Raw genomic sequence first — 22,250 nt, forward strand, 5'->3', positions numbered from 1 at the left:
TTTCGTTTTGTAAAAGCCACGTCTGGATGTTGTGATGTTGATCGTAACATAAATCAACTTATAGCAGAGTCAACAAGGTACTTTGATAAGGTAGATTTATTTTACGTGGGTAATAAGTTCTTTGGTTCAGCAAAACAGATCGGAATATTTATCAGGGAAAGGTTATCGAGAACTTTGCTGTTAAATTAAATTGTTGTTTTATCCTACTGTATCTATTAAAATAGCTTTGGAACTGATATTATGAAAACATAAAATGACGTGATTTATGACTTCGTAAGTATTATCATGATCTAAAGATTCAGAAAGAATTGCAACGTCTATCATTAGGTTAATAATAATTAATTATTGAAGAGAATATTAGCGATTTCAAACGAAAATCTGAAAAAGAAAAATCAGAAAAGGATACGGTCACATCTAGGACTCGAACCCAGGACCCTTACCTTGCCGGGGCACCGCTCTACCACTGAGCTAATGGGTATCATACTTCGAATAAGAACTACCAACATTGTCTTCAGTTTTCTAGATGTCCGTTTTCTAGATGATTCATTGTCTAGTTGTGACCGTATCTTTTTCTGATTTTTCTGTTTCAGATTTTCGTTTTTCACCGCACATTTTTATTGGCAACTATCTTTATGTATGATCGCAAGATTTGAATCTTGCAAGGTGGCTTGAATGAAATTCTCCATCTCATGTGTAGAGATTATCATGATCTAAAGATTCAGAAATGTCTATCGTTAGGTTAAAATTATCATGATCTAAAGATTCAGGAAGAATTGCAACGTCCATCATTAGGTTAAAAGAGAAGGAACCGCAACACGAATCAATACCTCGAATTTAAAACAGAGACAACGCCAACTCAGTTGACAGCATAGGAAAGGAAAGGTTAAAAACAGAACATCGTCATATTTATTACTGTTTTAAAATGGAGTTTTAAAACAAAATGAATGCAGCAATAATTGAAAATCTTCAAAATTACATAACGATATTTAGTACGAGTAATTTGCTGCGGTATTTACTAAAAGCAATGAAATGGTTTAATGGTTTGGCTAAGATCCCAGTAATTAATTTATTATTCCGACTCCGACGTTTCTTTATTTTTCATGGTTTCCATTTCGCTTATCTGCTGAAGAAGTTGAACGTGCATAATAACGTCACCTGACCACTTAAACATTTCATTAGCATCGGACACCCAGAAGATAAGCCTGGGAACTGGTACTGTGAGCATTCCGCCACTGCATTTATCTGGCCTTTAATACTATTCACATTTTTTAAATAATTTTAAACATATTTTCAAAACCGGATTTTTTTTATAAATGGTACATTTTTATTGGCGTTTGAACAGTCATATTTTAATATAACCTACTTGGCAACGTGGCCAACTGTCAGGATTCGGAAATATAATAATGCGTAATGTGGGACTGCACTAACCTCCCCCCCACATACCGGAATAAACATTTATTATTATAATATATAAATTTAAAAATACACAATATTATAATATATTGATATCCGACACTATAAAGGTATCCGGGGGTAAAGTGGACAAACTTCGATAGCTGATTCTACATAATAGTAGAAATACAAATCAAATAAATAACTTTTTCGAAATTCGTTCGTTTTTTCCATGAAAAAATATTTGTCCATAAAAGAATATGTATTTTTCCATACGATAAATTCAACTTTATACCTAAAACTACCTTAAAACGTTAAAATTAAAAAAAAAACATGTTCTCCTTTTTTACTTATATTATCGTGTAGAATCACCTCCCGAAGTTAGTGCACTTTACCCCTGGACACCTTGTATAGAAAGGATATATTTTTTTCTAAAGTGAAATAGACATCTCAACATACAACAACACCACACAGAGTAAACTTACGGATTAAAATACTGATATTTTTTTTATGAATGTCTTCAAATTATTCGAAATAGTAAACTTACGGATTAAAATACTGATACTTTTTTTATGAATGTCTTCAAATTATTCGAAATCCGGTTAGAAACGGGATTGCAGGCCTTTAGCGAATGAATTGATAAGTTTCCTAATAAACTTTCAGTAAAATATGAATGTATCATTAGGATGTCGGAACGTCATTTTGTCATATCATATTGTCTATAATTTACCATAAGTTTATCAGGAAACTGCCTGCAATCCAGTTTCTAACCGGATTACCAATAATTTGAAGATATTTTTTAATAAATTAGCAATAGGTACTCTTTTTTTCTGTGTACTAGACAATCACGGTGGAAATCTGATAAACGCGGGAATATTCCGTAAATCAAGACACCTACTAAATATTACACCTAATAATATCAATGATATACAGGATGTTAGGGTACGTACTTAACTTGCTTTAACCAGTGATTCCTGTTATTATTTGTATTAAAAAATGTAAGTTCAATTTTGGAAACCATTGAAATTTTTTTTATCAAACCTAAGCAAAAAAAATATCTGCCCCATGTCACAGGTCACTTAGCCTAGCAATTGACCAACGTCTCACCTTGATCCTAACAAAAAAAACATAAAAAATGTCGCAGGATTCCAAATTTTTCATTTATATTTTTTACTCCAAATAATGTCAGGAATCACTGGTTAAAACGAGTAAAGTAATTTTAAATATGACAATAACTTAGTAAACACCAAATTTATATCATTTAATTTTTTTTACGAATTTTCATCATAGTGGATGTTTTACGGTTAGAGCTGGCTTTATGTTTATGAACGAGCTTTTTTATTGTTTCTGCACTTTTCTATACAGGTGGTCTAGGTTTACTACCAGGTCTAAGACTAGGTTTACTAATTTATTTTAAATTATAATGCCACAACACAAAGTATCTCCTTCAAATAAACAAATGAAAATATTTTTTCTATATGGATTTTTCCAACTATAATATTATTGTTGAAATCAATCAAAAAAATATGTAAGTTTACGATTTCGTTAAAATAACGTTTGCTTGCTAAAATCATCAATTTCAATGTCAAATTAAAAATAATATCATTCATAAATTTCAAAAAAATATTTCCCTTATATTTTGTTTGCCATGTATAACAAATGGGTCGTTTTAATATGGTGATATCATGAGATAAATAAACATATTTGCATTTTTTATATGTACGTAGCATTTCCGTATTCTCAATAGACTATGTCTATTTACATGCATTTTTTATTCAGTTATTGAAAATACATGCATTTTGACAATTCGCTCTGTCGATAACAAAGTGATCTGCAGCTATTTTCGCTTGCGTTTTAAACTCACACACACCCGACACCCACAAACTAAAATAAAAAACATTATTCGCCGATGCAAAAAAAGATGTGCGATGTGCCAGAAATGTGAAAACGGCGCCACACTCTGTTTAAATATAACGACAATTTATTTGTTTTGACACTTTTCGGAGCAGAACAAACTCGTGTACATGATAATTGACTAATTAACCATCACTCTATTTCCGCACCTTTTTAAAAAGAAAGAAAAACATTCCCGGGTTAATAACCCTTGCTAACTAATTAATTAACCATCACGCCGTTTTCCCGTAGGCGTAGGCAGAGAGGATAGCCTGCCACACTACTCTTTCTTGGGACACACTCCATGGTCCCTCCATATTCATAACCGTATTTTTATTTTATTTTTAAATTTTTATTTTATTTTTTATTTAACAAAATAGGTAGACCAACAAAGCTGTCACATGCAGCTTGTCTGCAGGATCCACCGAATCAAAATATCTTAAGTCTATGTCTACAGCATTGTATGATTATGTGTACATGAGTAAGTCTTATTTCTAAGTAGGTACATTTCACAGATTTTATTTTATTGCAGACATTCGCAAAATATATTTCTAACGAGTAATTGTAAATACATAATATATCTAATGCACCTCACTAAAAACAAAGAGTTTGGGAATTTAAATTGGTGTTCAAAGGTACATGGATTGATCATTTGTTAACCACAGCTTTATGATTTTAGGGCAGGGTCTCTCATTATTCACAATTTGTAAGTTTTTATTTAGTTTGTTGAAGATCACAGGTACCAAGTATTCAAGAGTACGGCCACCATACTTATTTAAAATTCGAGGAGTTTTTAGCCCGTTTCCTTCTGTAAATCTTGTGTCGTGCCCGTGTACCAGTGGTTTTTTGTACGAGCTTTTTCCATATTGTCTCATACATACTCTTCTGTTATTCTGGCACTGGGATCTGAAAGGATCTCTGAACATTTTTGAGCGTGCAAACTCAGCCATTCTGACAAATCGGCAATTGCCGAGCACTTAATTGAAACCGGCCATTGCTTTGGATTTGCGCTTTAAGTCCTGGGAAGACCCAAAACGCATCGAGCATGCCTAATTACGGTGCCAATGGAAATCCACAAAAAATATTTATATGTATAGAGAAAACAGGGGCGAGCTTAACAGGTATCGGGTACTTGACGGTCACACTAAAACTAAATTATTATACTGAAGGATTAAAGCTTGCAACACGCTTTTACAATCATAAACACACACCTCACCACAATATACTCATCTGCCCTGATGATGGAAACTGTAAGGCTGTTCGAAACGTTGGCTAAGGCTAGGCGAGCTTAACAGGTATCGGGTACTTGACGGTCACACTAAAACTAAATTATTATACTGAAGGATTAAAGCTTGCAACACGCTTTTACAATCATAAACACACACCTCACCACAATATACTCATCTGCCCTGATGATGGAAACTGTAAGGCTGTTCGAAACGTTGGCTAAGGCTAGGCGGAAGCGCAACACAGCACAATAACCCAAAAATAAACCAAGATAATACTTTTGTGCGTGAAAATCTCAAATCACATCTGTTATAAATTATTATAGTTGTTTGGACCTACTAAGCTTCTTATGCAATATCTACGCTAGACGTACATGTGTTACGCTAATTTACGTGTAGTATACATCCTTTTCTATAATACAGGATTTTCCAATAAGAGGTGTTATTTTAAATAGCCCGCTATTTCGGTAGATGTTACTTTTAAAGCTGTTATTTTTTGACATTTGACTAGTAGAAACTACGCCATCAATAAAAATGGAACGATACGAAATTATTAAAATTCACTTGAGTGAATCAAATGCAAATCATCTTGAGTGATGAAGCCCATTTCCACCTCGGCGGCTTCGTCAACAAGCAAAATTGTCGCATCTGGGGCTCGGAAAACCCAAGAGTTATTGTTGAAAAGCCTCTCTATCTTCGACGTGTGACTGTTTGGTGCGGTTTATGGTCTGGCGGAGTCATTGGACCTTACTTTTTCGAAAATGAGGCTGGAGCAACAGTTACGGTGAATGGATCGCTATCGAGAGATGATTAATGATTTTTTATAGCCGGAATTGGATGATATTGATCTGAAAAACGTTTACGTTCAACAAGACGGTGCTACGTGCCACAAAAGCAACGAAACCATTGCTATTTTACGATTGAATATCAAAATAACACCTCTTATTGGAAAACCCTGTATTATTACGTTCACCAACTTTGATCTAATATTTCATCGGGTTCTTTTTTCATTGTTCTGTTCTCATGGAATATTTTTTTTAAGAAACTACGTCAACCAAGTAACCTTCGCACGAACGATTAAAAAGTAATAAATATTTATTTATAATAAACGCACATACGGGCTTTTACAAACATGCGAAATACATAATAATTTAGTAAAACATTATTAAAGAAGTAAAAATTGATAAATAAATTATGAAATAGAACACGTGCAAAATAATAATAAAATATAACATCAATATAGCACTGAAGAAGAAGATAATACATATAAAAATTTTAAAAAACGTATTTGTTTATCCGAGACACTATGTAGATTACAATCAAATTCTTTAGAACTTTGCAATCATTCAAAAAGATAGCAGCCAATAAGATGGGAAAAATTAGTTGAGCCGGTCAGTGGCTACGTTGGCATCACGTTTGGATCTCACCCAGGCGTGGTGTGTTCAATTCATCGGCTCTCCAAGTCCTTCATAACAACACAAGCAACATTTTCGGCTTACTATGGTGGTAGTAGGAGATATTCTTTAAATAGCCTTTCTTTAAATAACTGTATAATTTTAAATATGAGATCGACAAAAATGAAGTCCCAATGAACGAGTGATTAGAGATCCTGGGTTCGATTCCTAGTTGAGACCGTTCGTTTTTTTTATTTATCTTTGTCTTGTTCTTATGGGTATAACCTCCAAAAGTTAAAATAAAAGTTGTTACAATAAAAATTGATTACATTATTTATGTATGCGGTGAGTTATTATAGCCTTCTTGTAACTAAATTCCTCGCTGTTAAACACATCTACTATTTATATCATGCAATTATATCTAGTATAATAATATTCACAATGATTCAGAAAAATAGTTTCCAAATATTTTTGCAACGTCAAAATGAATAAGCCGCTCGAATAAAAAATATTCTAGAAGTTTGTTGCGGTCAATAGCAAAATTTAATGGCTAGTGGTACATCACTCACGACACAGATGAGCGTATGAGAAAAGTACCATTGCTTCATCAGCATAAAGATCATCCCGCTGAGTTTGTCTCTTCTATTGTGTTCGAGACATCAATCATAAAGTACCTACTGACCTACAAATAAAAATAACCGACCCATTTTCTTATGAATTTGAATAATTTAATTCGTGATGTTGGTCCAATACCACAATAATTGATAAATAATATAATTGACCCGTGAAGATATTTTCTTCTAACTACGTAATTAATCTAAAATATTAAATTAATATATTAACCATTGTGTTCTGCAAGAAATCATTTCCTTTTTTTATAAATTACTTTAAAAGAATATAAAAATTCCAGAAAAATGTCGTTCATTCTTTGATGCATTATTTATATTTGTTCATTGGTAGAGTGGTACACAGCATCGGATTCCCACCCAGGCATGGCGGGTTCAAACATCTGTCCGCTAAGTCCTCAGAAATTTTCCGCTTGTTATAATGGTGCAGGGAGAAAACCTATGGATATAAAAAATTGCTATTTTTTTAATAATCTCTTCAAATTATTCGTAATAGGTTAAAAACTGGATTAGAGGCCTTTAACGGATGAATTGACAGGTGTCCTAAAAAAACTTTCAGTAAAACACGAATGTGTTAATATTTTCGCATTTCGTCATGGTATATTATCAGGACAAACGCAGGTGCATGGTGCATACGTGTTCCGATGTATTGCGAATGTGCTAAAAGTTTATTAGGAAACGGCCCTTCAAATATTCTCAAGTTATTCTTAACATTTTAATGTTTGCACTTCTTTATTAATAAATTATTATTATAAAATAAACTTATCACTTTCACTTTTTCCTTCATAAATACCTACTATTGTTTTATTAAAAAAAACACTTGACAAATAATTTAATCTTACTTATTCCTTCTTTGTTATGATTAAACGTGCTAATTTCGATTGTCGGAAAGTGATTCCTGAATAATGTGTAAAATTAAAACTGAGTGTGGTAACCAAGCGATAAAGTTGGCAACAAATTACTTTAGTAATAATAATTCCAAATTTTAAATGCGTATTTCTTTGGTTTAATTTTTTATAGATATTTTTCACATGTTTACTAACGTTTTCATGTAAATTTCTGACGTCTCTGTAATTTGTCAACAAACGACTATAAATAATTGTTTTTGAAAGACAATGATCCTGAAGCAATACTTACAGCTTCTTTTAACGGGTGTGCTCTAGTATTATGATAATAACGTGAATAATTTACAATATTTTATTTAATATTTTGCATGGATGGAACCATGCGGACTTTTTCCCTTCATTAATAATTGTACTACAATCTTCAAAGGTTATACATATAGTTATATCTAAGAAATTCGCATTGTCTTTCATAATAAAGGTACAATATTATAAAGGCATCTACGTGCCCTTGTAAGGCAAAAACTGTATTGCGTAGGACGTAAAATAATGGTAGATACAATATGTTAGACTTAGACAATGCAATTTTTTAACATTTACACCCGAAGAAAAATGAGTATTGCAAATTTATTAAGAAACACTTGAAATTTTTAGTTATACAGTTAAAATGGGATTTCAGGCCCTTAACGAATGAATTGATAGGTTTCCTAATAAACTTTTTTTGTAAAATACAAATGTATTATAACGATGTCGGAACGGATCCTTATATTTACACATTTCGTAATTATATATTATCAAAGAAAATATAGGTGCATGAAAACGTGTTCCGATATATTAGAAATTTATTAAAGTTTATCGGGAGACGGCCTGCAATCCCGTTCTTAACCGGATTACCAATAAATTATATTTTTTAATAAATTAGCAATAATCAATTTTCTCCGTGCATAAATATAATGTGTATGTAGTATTTATAATGTTATTAATAATCTATAAATCCAACACAAAATTAACCAAACAAGTAATTTTAAGTAATGTGCTAATCGAGTAATTGTGAGTAGTCTGTTAATCAAGGAATTGTGAGTAGTCTGTTAATCAAGGAATTGTAAGTAGTCTGTTAATCAAGGAATTGTAAGTAGTCTGTTAATCAAGGAATCGTGAGTAGTCTATTAATCAACGAATTGTGAGTAGTCTGTTAATCAAGGAATTACATAGGCAATAGCATAGTATAATATTAGCGATTAACGACTAGACGATTTTTTTTATTGAAATGCAGCGGTGAATAATATAAAATTTATAAACGGAAAAACAAACGATTCATTGCGAATCGGTTGTTGATTTTAAGTATGCAAAATGGAGACTCGACCAGTCAACCTGAGTTGTATTTATACCGTACAGACTTAAATAATTTATGAAAAACGCCGCTGACTTGCGAATGTTTTTCGCACCCAGGTTATTTGAAATGTAGTCCGCCTTTACATGCATTTTCCATTAGGTTCCCGAACACGAACTGAAAAAGAAACCAAGCAGTCAAGAATAATAATGACTCATGACGCATGATTATTCCGACCACGAATATTGGCCACGGATTATTTCGCACATTAAAAACTCCGAAAACAGATTATTTACAACAACAAAAAAGTGGATTTCACATATTTATATTAAAATTGGGATGTTGACTTGTAAGTGACCTTTGGCTTAGACTTAACATGGAGAAAAATCAGTTATTTCAAATTCAAAATCAAATTTAAAAAAATATTTATTACACAAAAAGAGTACAAAGGGTATAGCTTATAGGTTAAATCCTATTTCTTCCAGCTAACCCAACAAATACACATTATATTATATAACCCAACAATTACATGTTAACAAATGTATGTAAATAATAAATAAAAACAAATTTATTTAGTAATTATTATTAAAACTTAGTCAAAATGTTTTAAATTGACTAAAATTTAAACATACCTACCTATATATTAACCTTAAAATAATATACTGAATTTTGTGAAAAACATGGTTCATTGTTTTCAATGAGCGCAAACATATGTGTTCGGAATAATCTGTCATTGGATTTTTGTGCGGAATCTTCGTGCGAAGAATTGTCTGTGCGCAATATTAGCAGTCGGAAAAGTCATGGTCGGAATAATCCTAGCACCATGTATCTTAATCTTTTGCAGCGAGTTGCAGATTCGTGGTTTATTGAAGTACTCTGCCACTCGACTTGCATATTAACGTTAGTGCGAAACGATCGTACACGTCCGTTCCTATTTCTTAAAGTAGTTAGGTTAACGCTTAAAGCTTTGTCAACAATAACTTAGAACGCCATTTGTTTACAAAGTACATAAATCTAGTCGTAGACCAGAATGAGTATAACCACAAAATAGAATCAACGATTCCTATCTAAAATATTTACATTCAACTTGTACTCTTTCAAAGAATGGAAATATTATGACAATTGTATTATGTTAAGAATAAACAGTTGTATTGTTATGTATTTTTAACAAATAAACAAGTTTTTCACACTTCCATAATGATATGTGTCATAATTTCCTTGCCGTGCTCACGAATGAATCTTTTAAAAGATATTTTAAATTTTATGAAATTATTTACGTTTGTGTAAGAAGTAATTAGGTCGGTTGACTTTGATGATGGATTATTTTATAGTTACTTGATGCAATGCGTGTATCTAACTTTGTTTATCTTTATGTTACAGAAAATCGGATGTCAAGTAAACATTCTACTGAGATCAAAGAAGAGCACGATGTAACGAGAAAAAACTTCGACTGGGAGCATGCACAAAACTATACAAAAGTTTAAGAAATGAGCGTTTCATTATCGTGGGAGTAAAATTATTTATCTTATTAAAAAACAACTTCAATATGGGGACATTCAACCGAAATTCATTCAGAATATGGAATGCTTTGGGAATCGTCCTGGGATTTTTCTTATATTTGCCGATAAATGGTAAGTTGTTCATTTATTCTCTGTAATATAAATCTTAAGCATTAAACATAATACTAGCAGTAATTTGATTTAAACCATGATACGTAGGTACCAACACAAAGGTATTAAAAAGCAGTGTTTATGATTTCAAACCTTTAAAAATAGGTAAGTTTTTTTTTCACATCTTCGGATCTACCGGATCTGCCCTGATGATGGACACTGCAACGATGTCCGAAACGTCGGCTAAAGAAGAAGTTAGCGCAACACGGCATAACACCCCAAAAACAAACAACAAAAAAAAACTTCAAAAATAGCTTTTGTAAAGTACTCGAAAAATACAAGATTTCTTATAAATACGTATTTAACTCTGGACAGGCTAAGATGCCAAACAAAACGTCTGTAACCAAGTGTGTGACCCCATGCATTTTTCTGTCATATGGGCTTTGAAACTATAGAAATCCCAATTATTCAGTCAATTATTAGTGGTAACTTGTGTATTTGCGCAGAAATACGTAAGATACCAAAATGATGAAACACAATAATTTTTAAAAATCTCTTGAGGTTAAGAGTTAACTCTGAATGTACCTACCAAGGTGAATTAGTAATAAAATGAATCAATTCCTGGTCCGGTCCAGATAGTTCGCTCCTGACCTCTATCGGCGAGGAGCGGCCCCAAGGTCACATATCGCGTCTATACGCCTACATATCCGAGACACATCGAACGCTTCTTGATTGGTTTGATGACGTCTGGGGTTGGTAAATAAATTATTGCAAAACAGCGTTTATCAATTTTAACTCTTAAACCCTACCTGGGGTACTGGAGTACCCCCCTGGTGTTTGAAATATCAACAATTTTAACAATATTGCACTGTTGCAAAAATCGCTCTAGCTAATCTACTCTCGATAATTGGCGCGTAAGTACGTCAGGAAGCCGTCACCGCCCGGCAAGTGCATCCGCGTCCACAGGTGTTCCGGGGTACCCCAGTACCCCGTGGTAGGAATACTGTTAGTTATTCCTTCCAGTTATACTTGAATTACTGAAGGTATTTTTCGACATCTCTCTGGTAAGTTTACACATTATTTATGATTTACTTTACTTTGTGATAATGGTTATGGAGTACAGTGTTGATAGGGAGGGCCTGCGCCCAATAACGAGACATTCATGGACTTCGGACATGGATTCATTCATGTGTTATGAATGTAATGACAGTGTATGCAGTGTAATGAAGTGTCTGTATTGTTTTCAAATATGGCATCCCAGATTCGAAGTCTTGGGGGGGGGAGGGTTAAATTGCAGCTGCTTTGTTGGTATCTGATGACGAAGAGCTCAACCTAGGAGAAGATTCAGAAGATGAGCCCGACGGTGTTATCGAGGATTTCCGGGACCATTCTGAAGTCGCACCTCGTGAAGACGGTGATCAAGATAGTGTGGAAGGAGATGAAGAGTATTTAGTGCCTGAAAATGACTGGGCTGGTATAAATGAAGACGGTAGGCGCTTGGTTGAGTCTCCATTAGTTATGTATGGAAAAGGTCATAATAATCGACAAAAGTGGACTGATGTTAAGCCTTCTCGCTCAAGAATGCCTCGCCGCAATATTTTGTTGCACCCACCTGGTAACGTCTTAACAGAAACCTGACATGTGACAATTGGTTCACGTCTATACCCACAGCCAAGAAGTTACTGGAAAAAGTTATAACATTAGTTGGAACTGTAAAGAAGAATAAACGAGAAATTCCTCCTGTTTTCTTGGACACTAAAAATCGAGAGAGATGCACATCAATGTTTGCCTACGACGGACCTCTCACACTTTTGTCGTATTGTCCTCTGAAGTCAGCCAAGAAGAAACTTGTAATCATGCTGTCCACCATGCATGACAGCCCTGAAAAGGATTATGAAGTGTACCTTTCAGAAATAATACATTTCTACAATAAAACCAAATGCGGGGTGGATGTGTTCGACCAACTTTGAAAGAAATACTCGACGTCCAGGAACATCGAAAGGTGGCCCATGTGTCTCTTCTACGGGTTGCTAAATGCCGTTATTGTCAACTCTTGGGTCTTATTCAAGCTGTTAACTAACATTGATGAAGAGAAAATAACCAAGCGGCGTGAATTTCTTAAGAGTTTGTCAATGGCACTCATGAAGCCTCATATGAGAGCAAAATTACAATAGCAAAGTTTACCCCGGGATATCAGAGAAACTATACGTGCAGTCTTGAATATTCATAGTGAAGATCATAGGCCGGTCCCTAATAATCTCAAACCTGGTCGCTGCTGTTTTTGTCCGCGCAAAAAGGACAGAAAATCTCGATCTGTCTGTAACACTTGTCGCCGCCATATTTGTGTTGACCATCAATACAAAATCTGTCCTTCATGTAACGACAAAAATTTTTATTAGTTTTTATTAATAAATTTTATTGTCTTTTCTTATTACTTTGCCATAATAAAAATGATATATTAAAAAATATCAAAGACTATTATTTTATTCATTTTTTTTGCGCGGGGTACTGCAGTACCCCGTGGTAGGAATAATTACATTCCCAGAGTGGTAGGGTTTAAGAGTTAATGATCCGCCACCAATATCAGAACATGTTTTCTGCACAAGGATTTCAGTTTTGCAACTTTTACGACTAACATCGTATTGGAAAATTCACCAATTAGATAAATGTAGCATCCTACGCTTTTTATTTTGAGAACATTTTTAATTACTTGAAATGGCAATGTGATGTTAACCCACGCTCTACGCCATCAATTAATCTTCTTGTACTTTTACGCTATTATTGATAACTTGGGAAGTAGGTATGAATTCAACAATAAATTGATTTAAGATGTTCATCGCAATTCTTTTTCATTTGTATCATGTATAATGTTTGGCGTCCTTTATTTTATTTTGTAAATGTAATTAATTTTGTATCTTTTTAGGGGTTGCAGCTCGAAACGAGTATCAACAAAATCGTTCCATGTACTATGTTTGTCCACCGGACTTCATAAGACTGGGGAATAGCTGTTACTACTTCTCTTCCAACAAGGCATCTTGGAAAAGCGCTCTTTACGAATGCAAGGTGAGTTTATTTTATCTTCAAAGAATCAAAATGTAATCGGACGAATCAAATGAATTGGATGCATTAAGTGAATCAAATGTATTGAGTGCATTAAGTGAATCAAATGAATCAAAAGTATCAAAGGAATCAAATGTTTCAAATTAATGAAATGAATCAAAGTAATCATTTTTTTAAAGAAATTTATTTTAATATCCAAAATTTACACATAATTGATAACACGTTTTAATAATTCACACATTTAGTACATAGTGAGATAATTTTGTGAATACATTTTTTTTTTTAAGACGTACCTCTACAACAATCTATGTTTTGTGAGGGGTGTTTTATTTTTCTAGTTATGAAGAATATTTTTATTACTGTTGTCGTATTTTCAGATTTCATTTTTAATAAAGGTTAACTTTAAAAGTTCATATTGTTTTGTTTTTTACATATCATTTTTTTTTAAGTTCAAGTTTTCAGTAAAAAAGTTTGGTTATGTTTTGAATTCTTTAAAGCCATTTTTAAGGTTTCTGGATAGAAAATAGATCAAAATTATCAAATGAATCGAGTGAATGAAATGAATGAAAGGTTTTAATTATAAAGTGAGTCGTATGAATGAAATGAATCAATCGAATGTAAGTAGATGTGTTTAAGTGTGCCTCAATGCCATTAAGAAAAGGTTGTCGTTGTAATTTAACGTAAGAAATTAACTGTAAAACTAGACGGTACTAGATGTAAAATGTTAAGTTTATAGTAAACGCATGCATAGGCAAATGAGATGCGTCAGTCAGATCGGTTTAGGGAAGAAGTCACCGTGATGAATCAAAGTTGTATGAAGTGACCTTTTCGGTGTTTACAGACTTGATCAAATAATCAGGTATTTCCCAACTTTCACCTTCCATTTTTAAATCCCGTCCTCAACTTCCTCCAACCTTACAATATCCCGCCAAATGGAGATGCCATAATTCAACTGGCCTTGTACAGTATCGCATAAAAAACTTGACGTGTTGAAGCTAGACACTAGAAATGGAAGAAGATCTTCCATACGAGTTTCTAGATCATACGGATGCCGTAACGGTAATCATGTCATATATTCACTCAATCCAGTTTTAAAAGACCGTCATTTCTCAATTTCTGGTTTCATTTTATGTGTTGATTCAATAAAACGTTGATTCGAATATTATGTAAATAAATTTCCCAGAAAAACAGACCTACCTTACTTGCCCCCTGCATCGCAATCAGAGATGATGTTTACGCAATGACAAACTTAAAGATTATTAATTTCAGTGCCAAGTTAAAAACAAACATTACATTATACAACGTGTCATAGGGTGGTCCCGCAAAATTATAGAACTCATAAAAAAATAATAATACATTTATATTTTTTAATTTTATCCTGTTTTACAATGATTTATTTTATAAATTCTCTTAAAAATACTATTTTAGAAACTAGACAAAATTATCTTTCCGGTTTATGTATTTAAAATAAACATTACTTACTTTAAATAATATTTTAATCAATTATAAGAATGTTGTCAAAAACGCTTACAACATTTTCACTTCATGTTTTACTCCAAAAGTAGAAATAAATTGAGAGAAATCGAAATATCGAAAACACGTTCCTTCTGTTCAGGGAATTCGTCAGAAAACTGTAACTTCACTTTTTATCTCGTTTATATAATAGAAATTATGAAAGAAATACCGAAGCGTTAGTGGTGCGAAATATGAATTATTCAGTATTTTTTTTTATTTTTTTTTTTATAGTTATATACCTCACAAGAGTCCCAACTGCTCCCGTCTGGAGCCAGTGAGACTATGGCATCCCCAATTGGGGGATGTTGTGAGGCTGAAGGTAAGTGGGGAAGGGAAAGAGGAAGGTGGGGAAGTACCTGGCTATTCAGATCTAGTCACTAAACACGGCTAAAGCCATTTGGAGCAACGTTTCAATTCTGAATGGTGGTCTTACACCAGGGCGATACTGGTAGTATCTTCCACTCTGGATGGCTATTCTTTGTATTTTATCCATTATTTTTTATAGTTTTGAGTTCATGTTTGAGTCAAACTAAGAAAAAAATATTATTTCTCTTTTTAACATCGCAATAATACATATTTCTGCATGACAGAAAAAAAAGATAAAAATACGGACGCACGGTCATATTTGGCCCTAAAACGCTTGCGGGGTTAAGCCCAAAAAAGGTTATTGATCTAACCGATCCCTATTATACCGCCCGGTGACCGGATAAATCATCAAATGGAAAGTGATGAAACAAAAACTTTATTAACTGGGTGAAGTAGGTTAGGTTAGGTTTATTTTTTTTCATCGTTTCTAATGACTTTATATCACTTTTTAAAGGTGTGTTGAATGTCGTTGGATGTGTTGATTTATCATGGAACCATACCGCCCCCAACTCAAATCTGTTTGACCGACCATAACCTGACTACTGACTGGCTATGCATGTACACATAACTCCATTAGAACCTCTATTTTTCGGTTGAATTCGTATTTTACGAGAGAAGTTTAAACAGAGCTACCAGCGATTCTCTTTTAGTTTTGTTTGACCATGAAAGTAAATGTTTTAATAGATTTATGTCGTTTCTTGATTGGGTTTGATTTATCGTAAAGATGTCATGTAATGGGTGGACCTATTGCTTTTGATAAATCGGCGGGGATCCTTGTTGATGATAATTTATTTATTTATTAGGATACGCCTGCAATTAGACAAGTGATGTTTGGACGAAGGCCTAAATTTAACTTGAGACTAGTTTTTCTTGAGATTATGTGGTATTTGCCACAAAAATAGATGCAAATGTCCAAAGGGAAAGGAGAAGTGAAGAGGAAGGTCGGGAAGCCATAGAAAATATGAAACAGACAGACACCGAAAAAAAAGAGGTAACAGTCGCAACTGGGACTCGAACCCAGATCCTTTAGTTTTACCGGGACAGGCACCGACTGAGCTAATACCACCCCATTACATTCCGTAATTTTTATTAATCTCACATTTCCATTTTTGACTGTATTATCTTCAATTATTTGCTTTATTTTTGGGCATCATCTTTTTTGGTGAGAATGCAAATTTCTAACCGATTTTTTGTTGCCTCAGATATACCTATCCGATTTTATTTATATCAGAAACGAATATTCAATTGAAAAGAAAATAAATTTACCCACGCCGCTTTTTGAATCTGAACCTTTTGGTCTCGAGTCAAGAATTTAACCACCCATGTCCTCGGTCCTATATTCTTATATAAGGTTTATTATTAAAGATTGTGCTAACTACTATATAGTATTCACTATTTTATATGTGGGGTGTTCGGAAGTAAAGTCTGCGAACTTCGAGAGGTGATTCTACATGATATTATAAGTAAAAAAAATGTTTTTTCGTAATCTATATTTTAAGGTATTTTTCAGGTACAAAAGTTGAATAGTTTGTACGGATAAAATAATATTCTTCTACGGAAAAATCTTTTTGTACGGGAAAAACAAAGGAATTTCGAAAAAAGTTATCTATCTGTTTTACTTCTACCATCAGGTAAAATCACATCCCTAAGTGTGTGCACTTTACCCCCGAACACCCTGCATAAATATTATTTTCAGATTCTATATTTAAGTCCTCTTGGAAAGTTTAATCGGTCTATTCGGTGTCAAATTTGTAATTAAATCTATTCTTAAGTATTATGTATTTATGATATTCATGCATAGACTAATCAATGCATTCATGTAATTCTAGCCTTGAAGTCTCGGCTATCAAACACATTATTTAACATTGTTTTATGTCGTGTGATTGGTTTCACAGACACGTCTGGTTAAAAAAATAGTTGAGTCTATTTGTGCACATTACATACCGTAGTTACATACGCACCATTAAGTAACATAAATAACGTTTGTTCCATGTTTCGTCATCTCTGCAAATATCCAAAATTTATATGAATTGGCTGTCACAGTTCTGCGTTCACCAAAGCTAAACATATCGTCAATCGAACCCGTATTAAAAATCAACGAAGCCCAACGAATTGATCGCATCGGTTAATAATATGCTTCATTTAAGCGCTCTCAAATGAATAAGAAGTTAAAACTAATAAATTGATGATTTGAATAACTTGTCCATAGAATGCTAATTTTAATATCTACCATTTCCACTCTGTTGGTATTGGTACCACTGAAGAGAAAACCGTATAGAAGTGTGTTGTGCACTGAGAAAAATTTGTTTTTCTGATTTATTAATATCCAGTTAAAAACGGGATAACAGGCCATTTCCTATGTGTTCTTGCGCCTGCATCTGTCCTGTCCTAATAATGTACAATGACGAAATGCGAAAATATTAGAATATTTACCTATTTAAACACGTGTTCCGACGTCGCGATAACACATTCGTGTTTTACTGAAAGTTTTTTAGGAAACCTGTGAATTTATTCTTTAAAGGTTTGCAATACCGTTTTTATAATTAGAAGAGATTCTTACTAAATAAGCAATATTTTATATCAGTAATTTTTCTCCGTGTGGGCTGGTTCGTATGCTTGAAGTACGTTAAAGATTCGTAGATACCCTCTGTAGTATCGCTCTGGTGATATACCACGATTCAGAATCATCGGCCTCTAAGTGCGTTTGTGCATTGAACTCAAATAAAAAATATATGGAAATAGGGCAACTTGTTTTATAATTTTACCAAACTTTCAAATTCCGTGTTAAAAATCTACCCGTCCGAATTATACTCTGTACTGCCCGAGAGCTCCTTAATCCAATAGGTGCGTTATGACCATCAGCACATATGGGACCTTCCGTCATATTTCTTAGGTTCATACAAAACATCTAGTAGCGACGGAGCGGTAGACCTGCAAACCTTGGAAATATACTAGCTGCCTGAGTGCACAGCACCTACCAAATTTGTACGGAATAGTACTTTGCAAGAATCAACAGATTTTTTGCTATAAATAGCTCTACCCCGACTTGCTTTGCTGTGGCACAGTCTGTCTGTATAGATATAGAAACAATAGCGCGTTTTGCTTGTAAATCCAACAAATGGCGCTGTTTTTTCAAAAAAAAAAGTTTTATCTTTCACAGGTGACGTCTATATAATATAGGTATATAAAAACACACACATATTCAAATGCATATATAGGTAGATAGATAGATATGGTGTTTTCAGTTATTATTAAAATACGTTAATTACTCAAGATTATAAATTTATATTTAAAAAAAAAAACAGTTTCTTGCATAAATTGTGATTTTCGTATTTAAAAACATTTTTTATAACCTACATCGTTCAATATATATTTTTAGTCACAGATGTTTTATAGAATCGCTGAATTGTATATTGTTGCCCGATCGCTAATCTCGGGTGCAGTGATGTGATGAAATTATTTTAAATCTAGGGAAAAATAAATATATACATCATACATGGAAAAGAACAGCATTAGATTTTTCACATATCTGATTAGATTTTTTCGTCTTTTATCCGATGAAACTCCGATTAAACTCCCAACAAACCGCGACCGTTCTGAATCGAAAAGTTTCTTGAAATAACGTTAAACGTGTTTGGTGATCAGATCTGAAAATCCAGGTAATTCCCAACCATCCTCTTCCCCATATCATTCACTTCCCTATTCCTTCAGCCTCACAACATACCCCGATTGGGACTGTTAATTCCAATGGCTCCAGACTGATCGGAGTAGTTGACTCAACAAGACTAGGGACTCGCTAACGGCCGTTGTTCCCAATCCTACTGATCAACTGTTGAACCGAAATTTTGGCTCAACATTCCTCAAATGCACAATTACGCTATTAAAGATTATCTTTCTTATCAAGCTAGAGGAACCAAAGAGCTGAATTAGCCTCTGGCTCAGTAAAAGGGTTAGTTATAAAAAGTGTCAACAGAGTGAGAAATGACAGCGAAATGTCCAACGTCAATTGGTGCACGCATTCTTTTTCGTATTGCGTATTGCCAATTTTATTATTATTTTTATCAAATTAATATGGACAGTGAAGATGAAGATATTAATGATATTGCCGAATGGACGAACGTAATGCACTATAATATCGAGTTACACAGGCGGCGACAGCCAAGCATTGAATGACAACGATTTCTTGAACCGTTTTCGATTGTCAAAAATGTCTTCGAATGCCGGATGATGTTGTAACTCTATATTATAGTATACTCCATAATATTAATTTTCTCATTCTGCGTGAAATTTTGCAACTTTTTGTTTTTTATTTTATTCAAGTTTCTTAGTTTCATGTACACACGGAGGAGAAACATCAATCGTCAAATTTGTATTAATGTATTTTCGCGCTTTGTAGCATTAGTAAAAGTCAAGCTAATGCTTTATTTTTAATATATTTACATGCGTTTGTTAAAAAATATAAAAAGTAGCTTCATGTATCACGGTGCTTAAAACAAATTATCCGTATTATTAATAAGTAAAATATTAACTCATAATTTTAATTTAAAATTGAAAGTTTTTACTTTGATGTCATTTTATTGTATATAAAAAGTGGGCGGGGCCACTTAAGATTATCAACGATAAAGATGTTTGGAAACAGGCGAATTGAGCGTTATTGAATAAAAAGCTTGGCTGATTGGAGCCTCAGATTGATCGATCTAAAAGTCGGGAACAACGGCCGATAATATATTATTATATTCACACATTTTTTTTATTATTCGTTAGCCCGTAAGTGGTCCAGGATCGTAAAGTTTTATTTAATCTGGCGACATCAGTTTACTTTCAAATCAGTGTGTACCACACTTCTTGCGATTATATATCCAGTGGTTGGTACGAATAATATTCAACGGGTTTTATAAATTAACAATAATAGCATAATAACTGTGATTTTGAGTTTTTCTTGTTGTCTAATTTGCAGTGGCGGTTTTCTCTAAAGTGCGTTTGTGCGGCGAACCCCCATTAAAAATAAGAGAAAATAAAACATCCTTGTTTTATAATAATATAAGCACATTATAGATAGCACGCTATTAAAATTTCGCCTTCAAAACCCGCGCCACCGAAAAATACGATGCCTATTCCAAATTTGTGCGAGTTAAAATCCGCGCCAAACTCTCCATACAAAATAATCTTAGCCGGTACAGACCCTATGACGGTGATATATACAAAATTTGGTCTTTCTTTGCAAAAATAAGACAAATTGTGTGCGCCGAACACGCGTTGTGATATCACGTGACCTCCGAACATTGACGAATGTAACCGAAGAAACCCGAGAACTTCGCGGCCGACGTTTAACCTTTGAACCATAGGGATGCAAGTTAAGTGTTATTTTTTTATGTTATATTATGGTATTTAACTTTGTAGTCATTTTTGTACATATTTTTGTTTTCTTGTTTCTGCATTTCTCCAACCGTTTGCTTATGGCATTTGTAAATCTACTACCTATTTTTAAATTTATTTCGTGCCACCTTTATTTGTTTTTTTGATGTTTTAAAATATCTATTATATATTCTACGAAATTATTCTTCTCTAAAAAACAATAATAATTAGCAACGTACCTACATTGAGTGCTATAAAAACATTAAACAATTTAATTCCTATAAAACTTTTCTCATTATCTAATAATTGTGTCTAGGTAAAGTGATTTAAAAACAATAATATGTCGGTACCCCTCCCACTAACTTTATTTAAGTTGTGTGACTGCTGCCGTATTCGACTATTTGACGTAGGACAACAGTAAGTAAATTTTAATTAGATATGTTTATCTTCTCTTGAATTTCTGAACCCCCTGTTAAAAAAACCACGAACCGCCACTGCTAATTTGTTGAGGAGCACTTAAGCTATTTAAACTGACCCCTAGCGGAAGTCAGCCATACTTTGAACTAATTGGCGCCTGAAGCAGACAGAATTTAGCGCCTTTTGATCTAAAATAAATTTTAATAATAATTACACTAGTGGAGACCTTTTGTAATAATTATTATGTGTATTTAGAGTGAATAAATCAAGAAATAGAAAAAAATCAAATAAACTTGACAACCTCCGTGGTTGAGTGGTTCATCATTAGCTACAAATCCGTAGGTCACAGATTTATATCCCAGCGTGCGCAAGAAAACTTTATTTGAATCATTTGTGTTATTTCAAAATTTATACATTAAAAATAATATATGTATATTATATTAATTTTTGGCACATTACGGAGCGGTAGATACTTTCAGGATCGGCCTGTTGAAGGTTAAAAGACCACTACTCAGAATCTAAACGTTGCTTGAAATGGATTTAGATGTGTTTGGTAAGTTTTTAGATTTTCACGGCCAAAAGCATTTTTGTTGTTTGTTTTTGGGGTGTTATGCCGTGTTGCGCTAACTCCTTCTTTAGCCGACGTTTCGGACAGCGTTGCAGTGTCCATCATCAGGGCAGATCCGGTAGATCCAAAGAAATGGAATCAATGTACGCAGACAAAGTACACTATGATAAAACGTATAGACGTAACACTGAGTACGTTTAACAAGAAGGAGTTAGCGCAACACGGAATAACACCCCAAAAACAAACAACAAAAATTAGATGTGTTTGTTCAAACCTCAATAGCCAGGTAATTCCCAACCTTCCTCTTACCCATCTCCTTCCTACCCCCACTACCTTCAGCCTCATAACAAAAACTAATTGGGAATTTCATATAGTCTTACTGGCTCCAGATACATAACAAAATAATAAATAAAATAATCTAGTTTGGTTGAAAAAAAAATGACATTAGACAATATACTCGCACCTACCTACTTGACCTTCGTGCATTTACAAAATATTTTAATAAGAGTAAAATAAAATCAATAATTTGAACATTAACATAAATTTATTTAAACAGCTGAATTGACGCTTTTACAAATAGATCCATGAGTAAAATTGTATGTAGCAGTTGTGGCATTCCACGGTATTATAGTCGTCACCGTCTGTATTGTATTGTA

At 33.5% G+C, this 22,250-nt stretch overlaps 1 protein-coding gene across 1 annotated transcript in view; it reads left to right on the top strand.

Moving 5' to 3' along the window:
- The window catches only part of LOC149426834 (uncharacterized), a 67,647-nt gene that overhangs the window by 27,185 nt on the left and 18,212 nt on the right, over window positions 1–22,250 (top strand). Inside the window, exons 2-3 of the mRNA XM_089638726.1 lie at window positions 10,084–10,334; window positions 13,237–13,376. Of these exons, the coding sequence (XP_089494852.1) occupies window positions 10,250–10,334; window positions 13,237–13,376 (225 nt within the window). The 5' untranslated portion in view covers window positions 10,084–10,249. The remainder of the gene's footprint in view (window positions 1–10,083; window positions 10,335–13,236; window positions 13,377–22,250) is intronic.

This window comes from Hesperophylax consimilis, chromosome 1, assembly GCF_061612785.1.
Source record: "Hesperophylax consimilis isolate HC1 chromosome 1, BYU_Hcon_1.0, whole genome shotgun sequence".
NCBI classification, from domain to species: domain Eukaryota; kingdom Metazoa; phylum Arthropoda; class Insecta; order Trichoptera; family Limnephilidae; genus Hesperophylax; species Hesperophylax consimilis.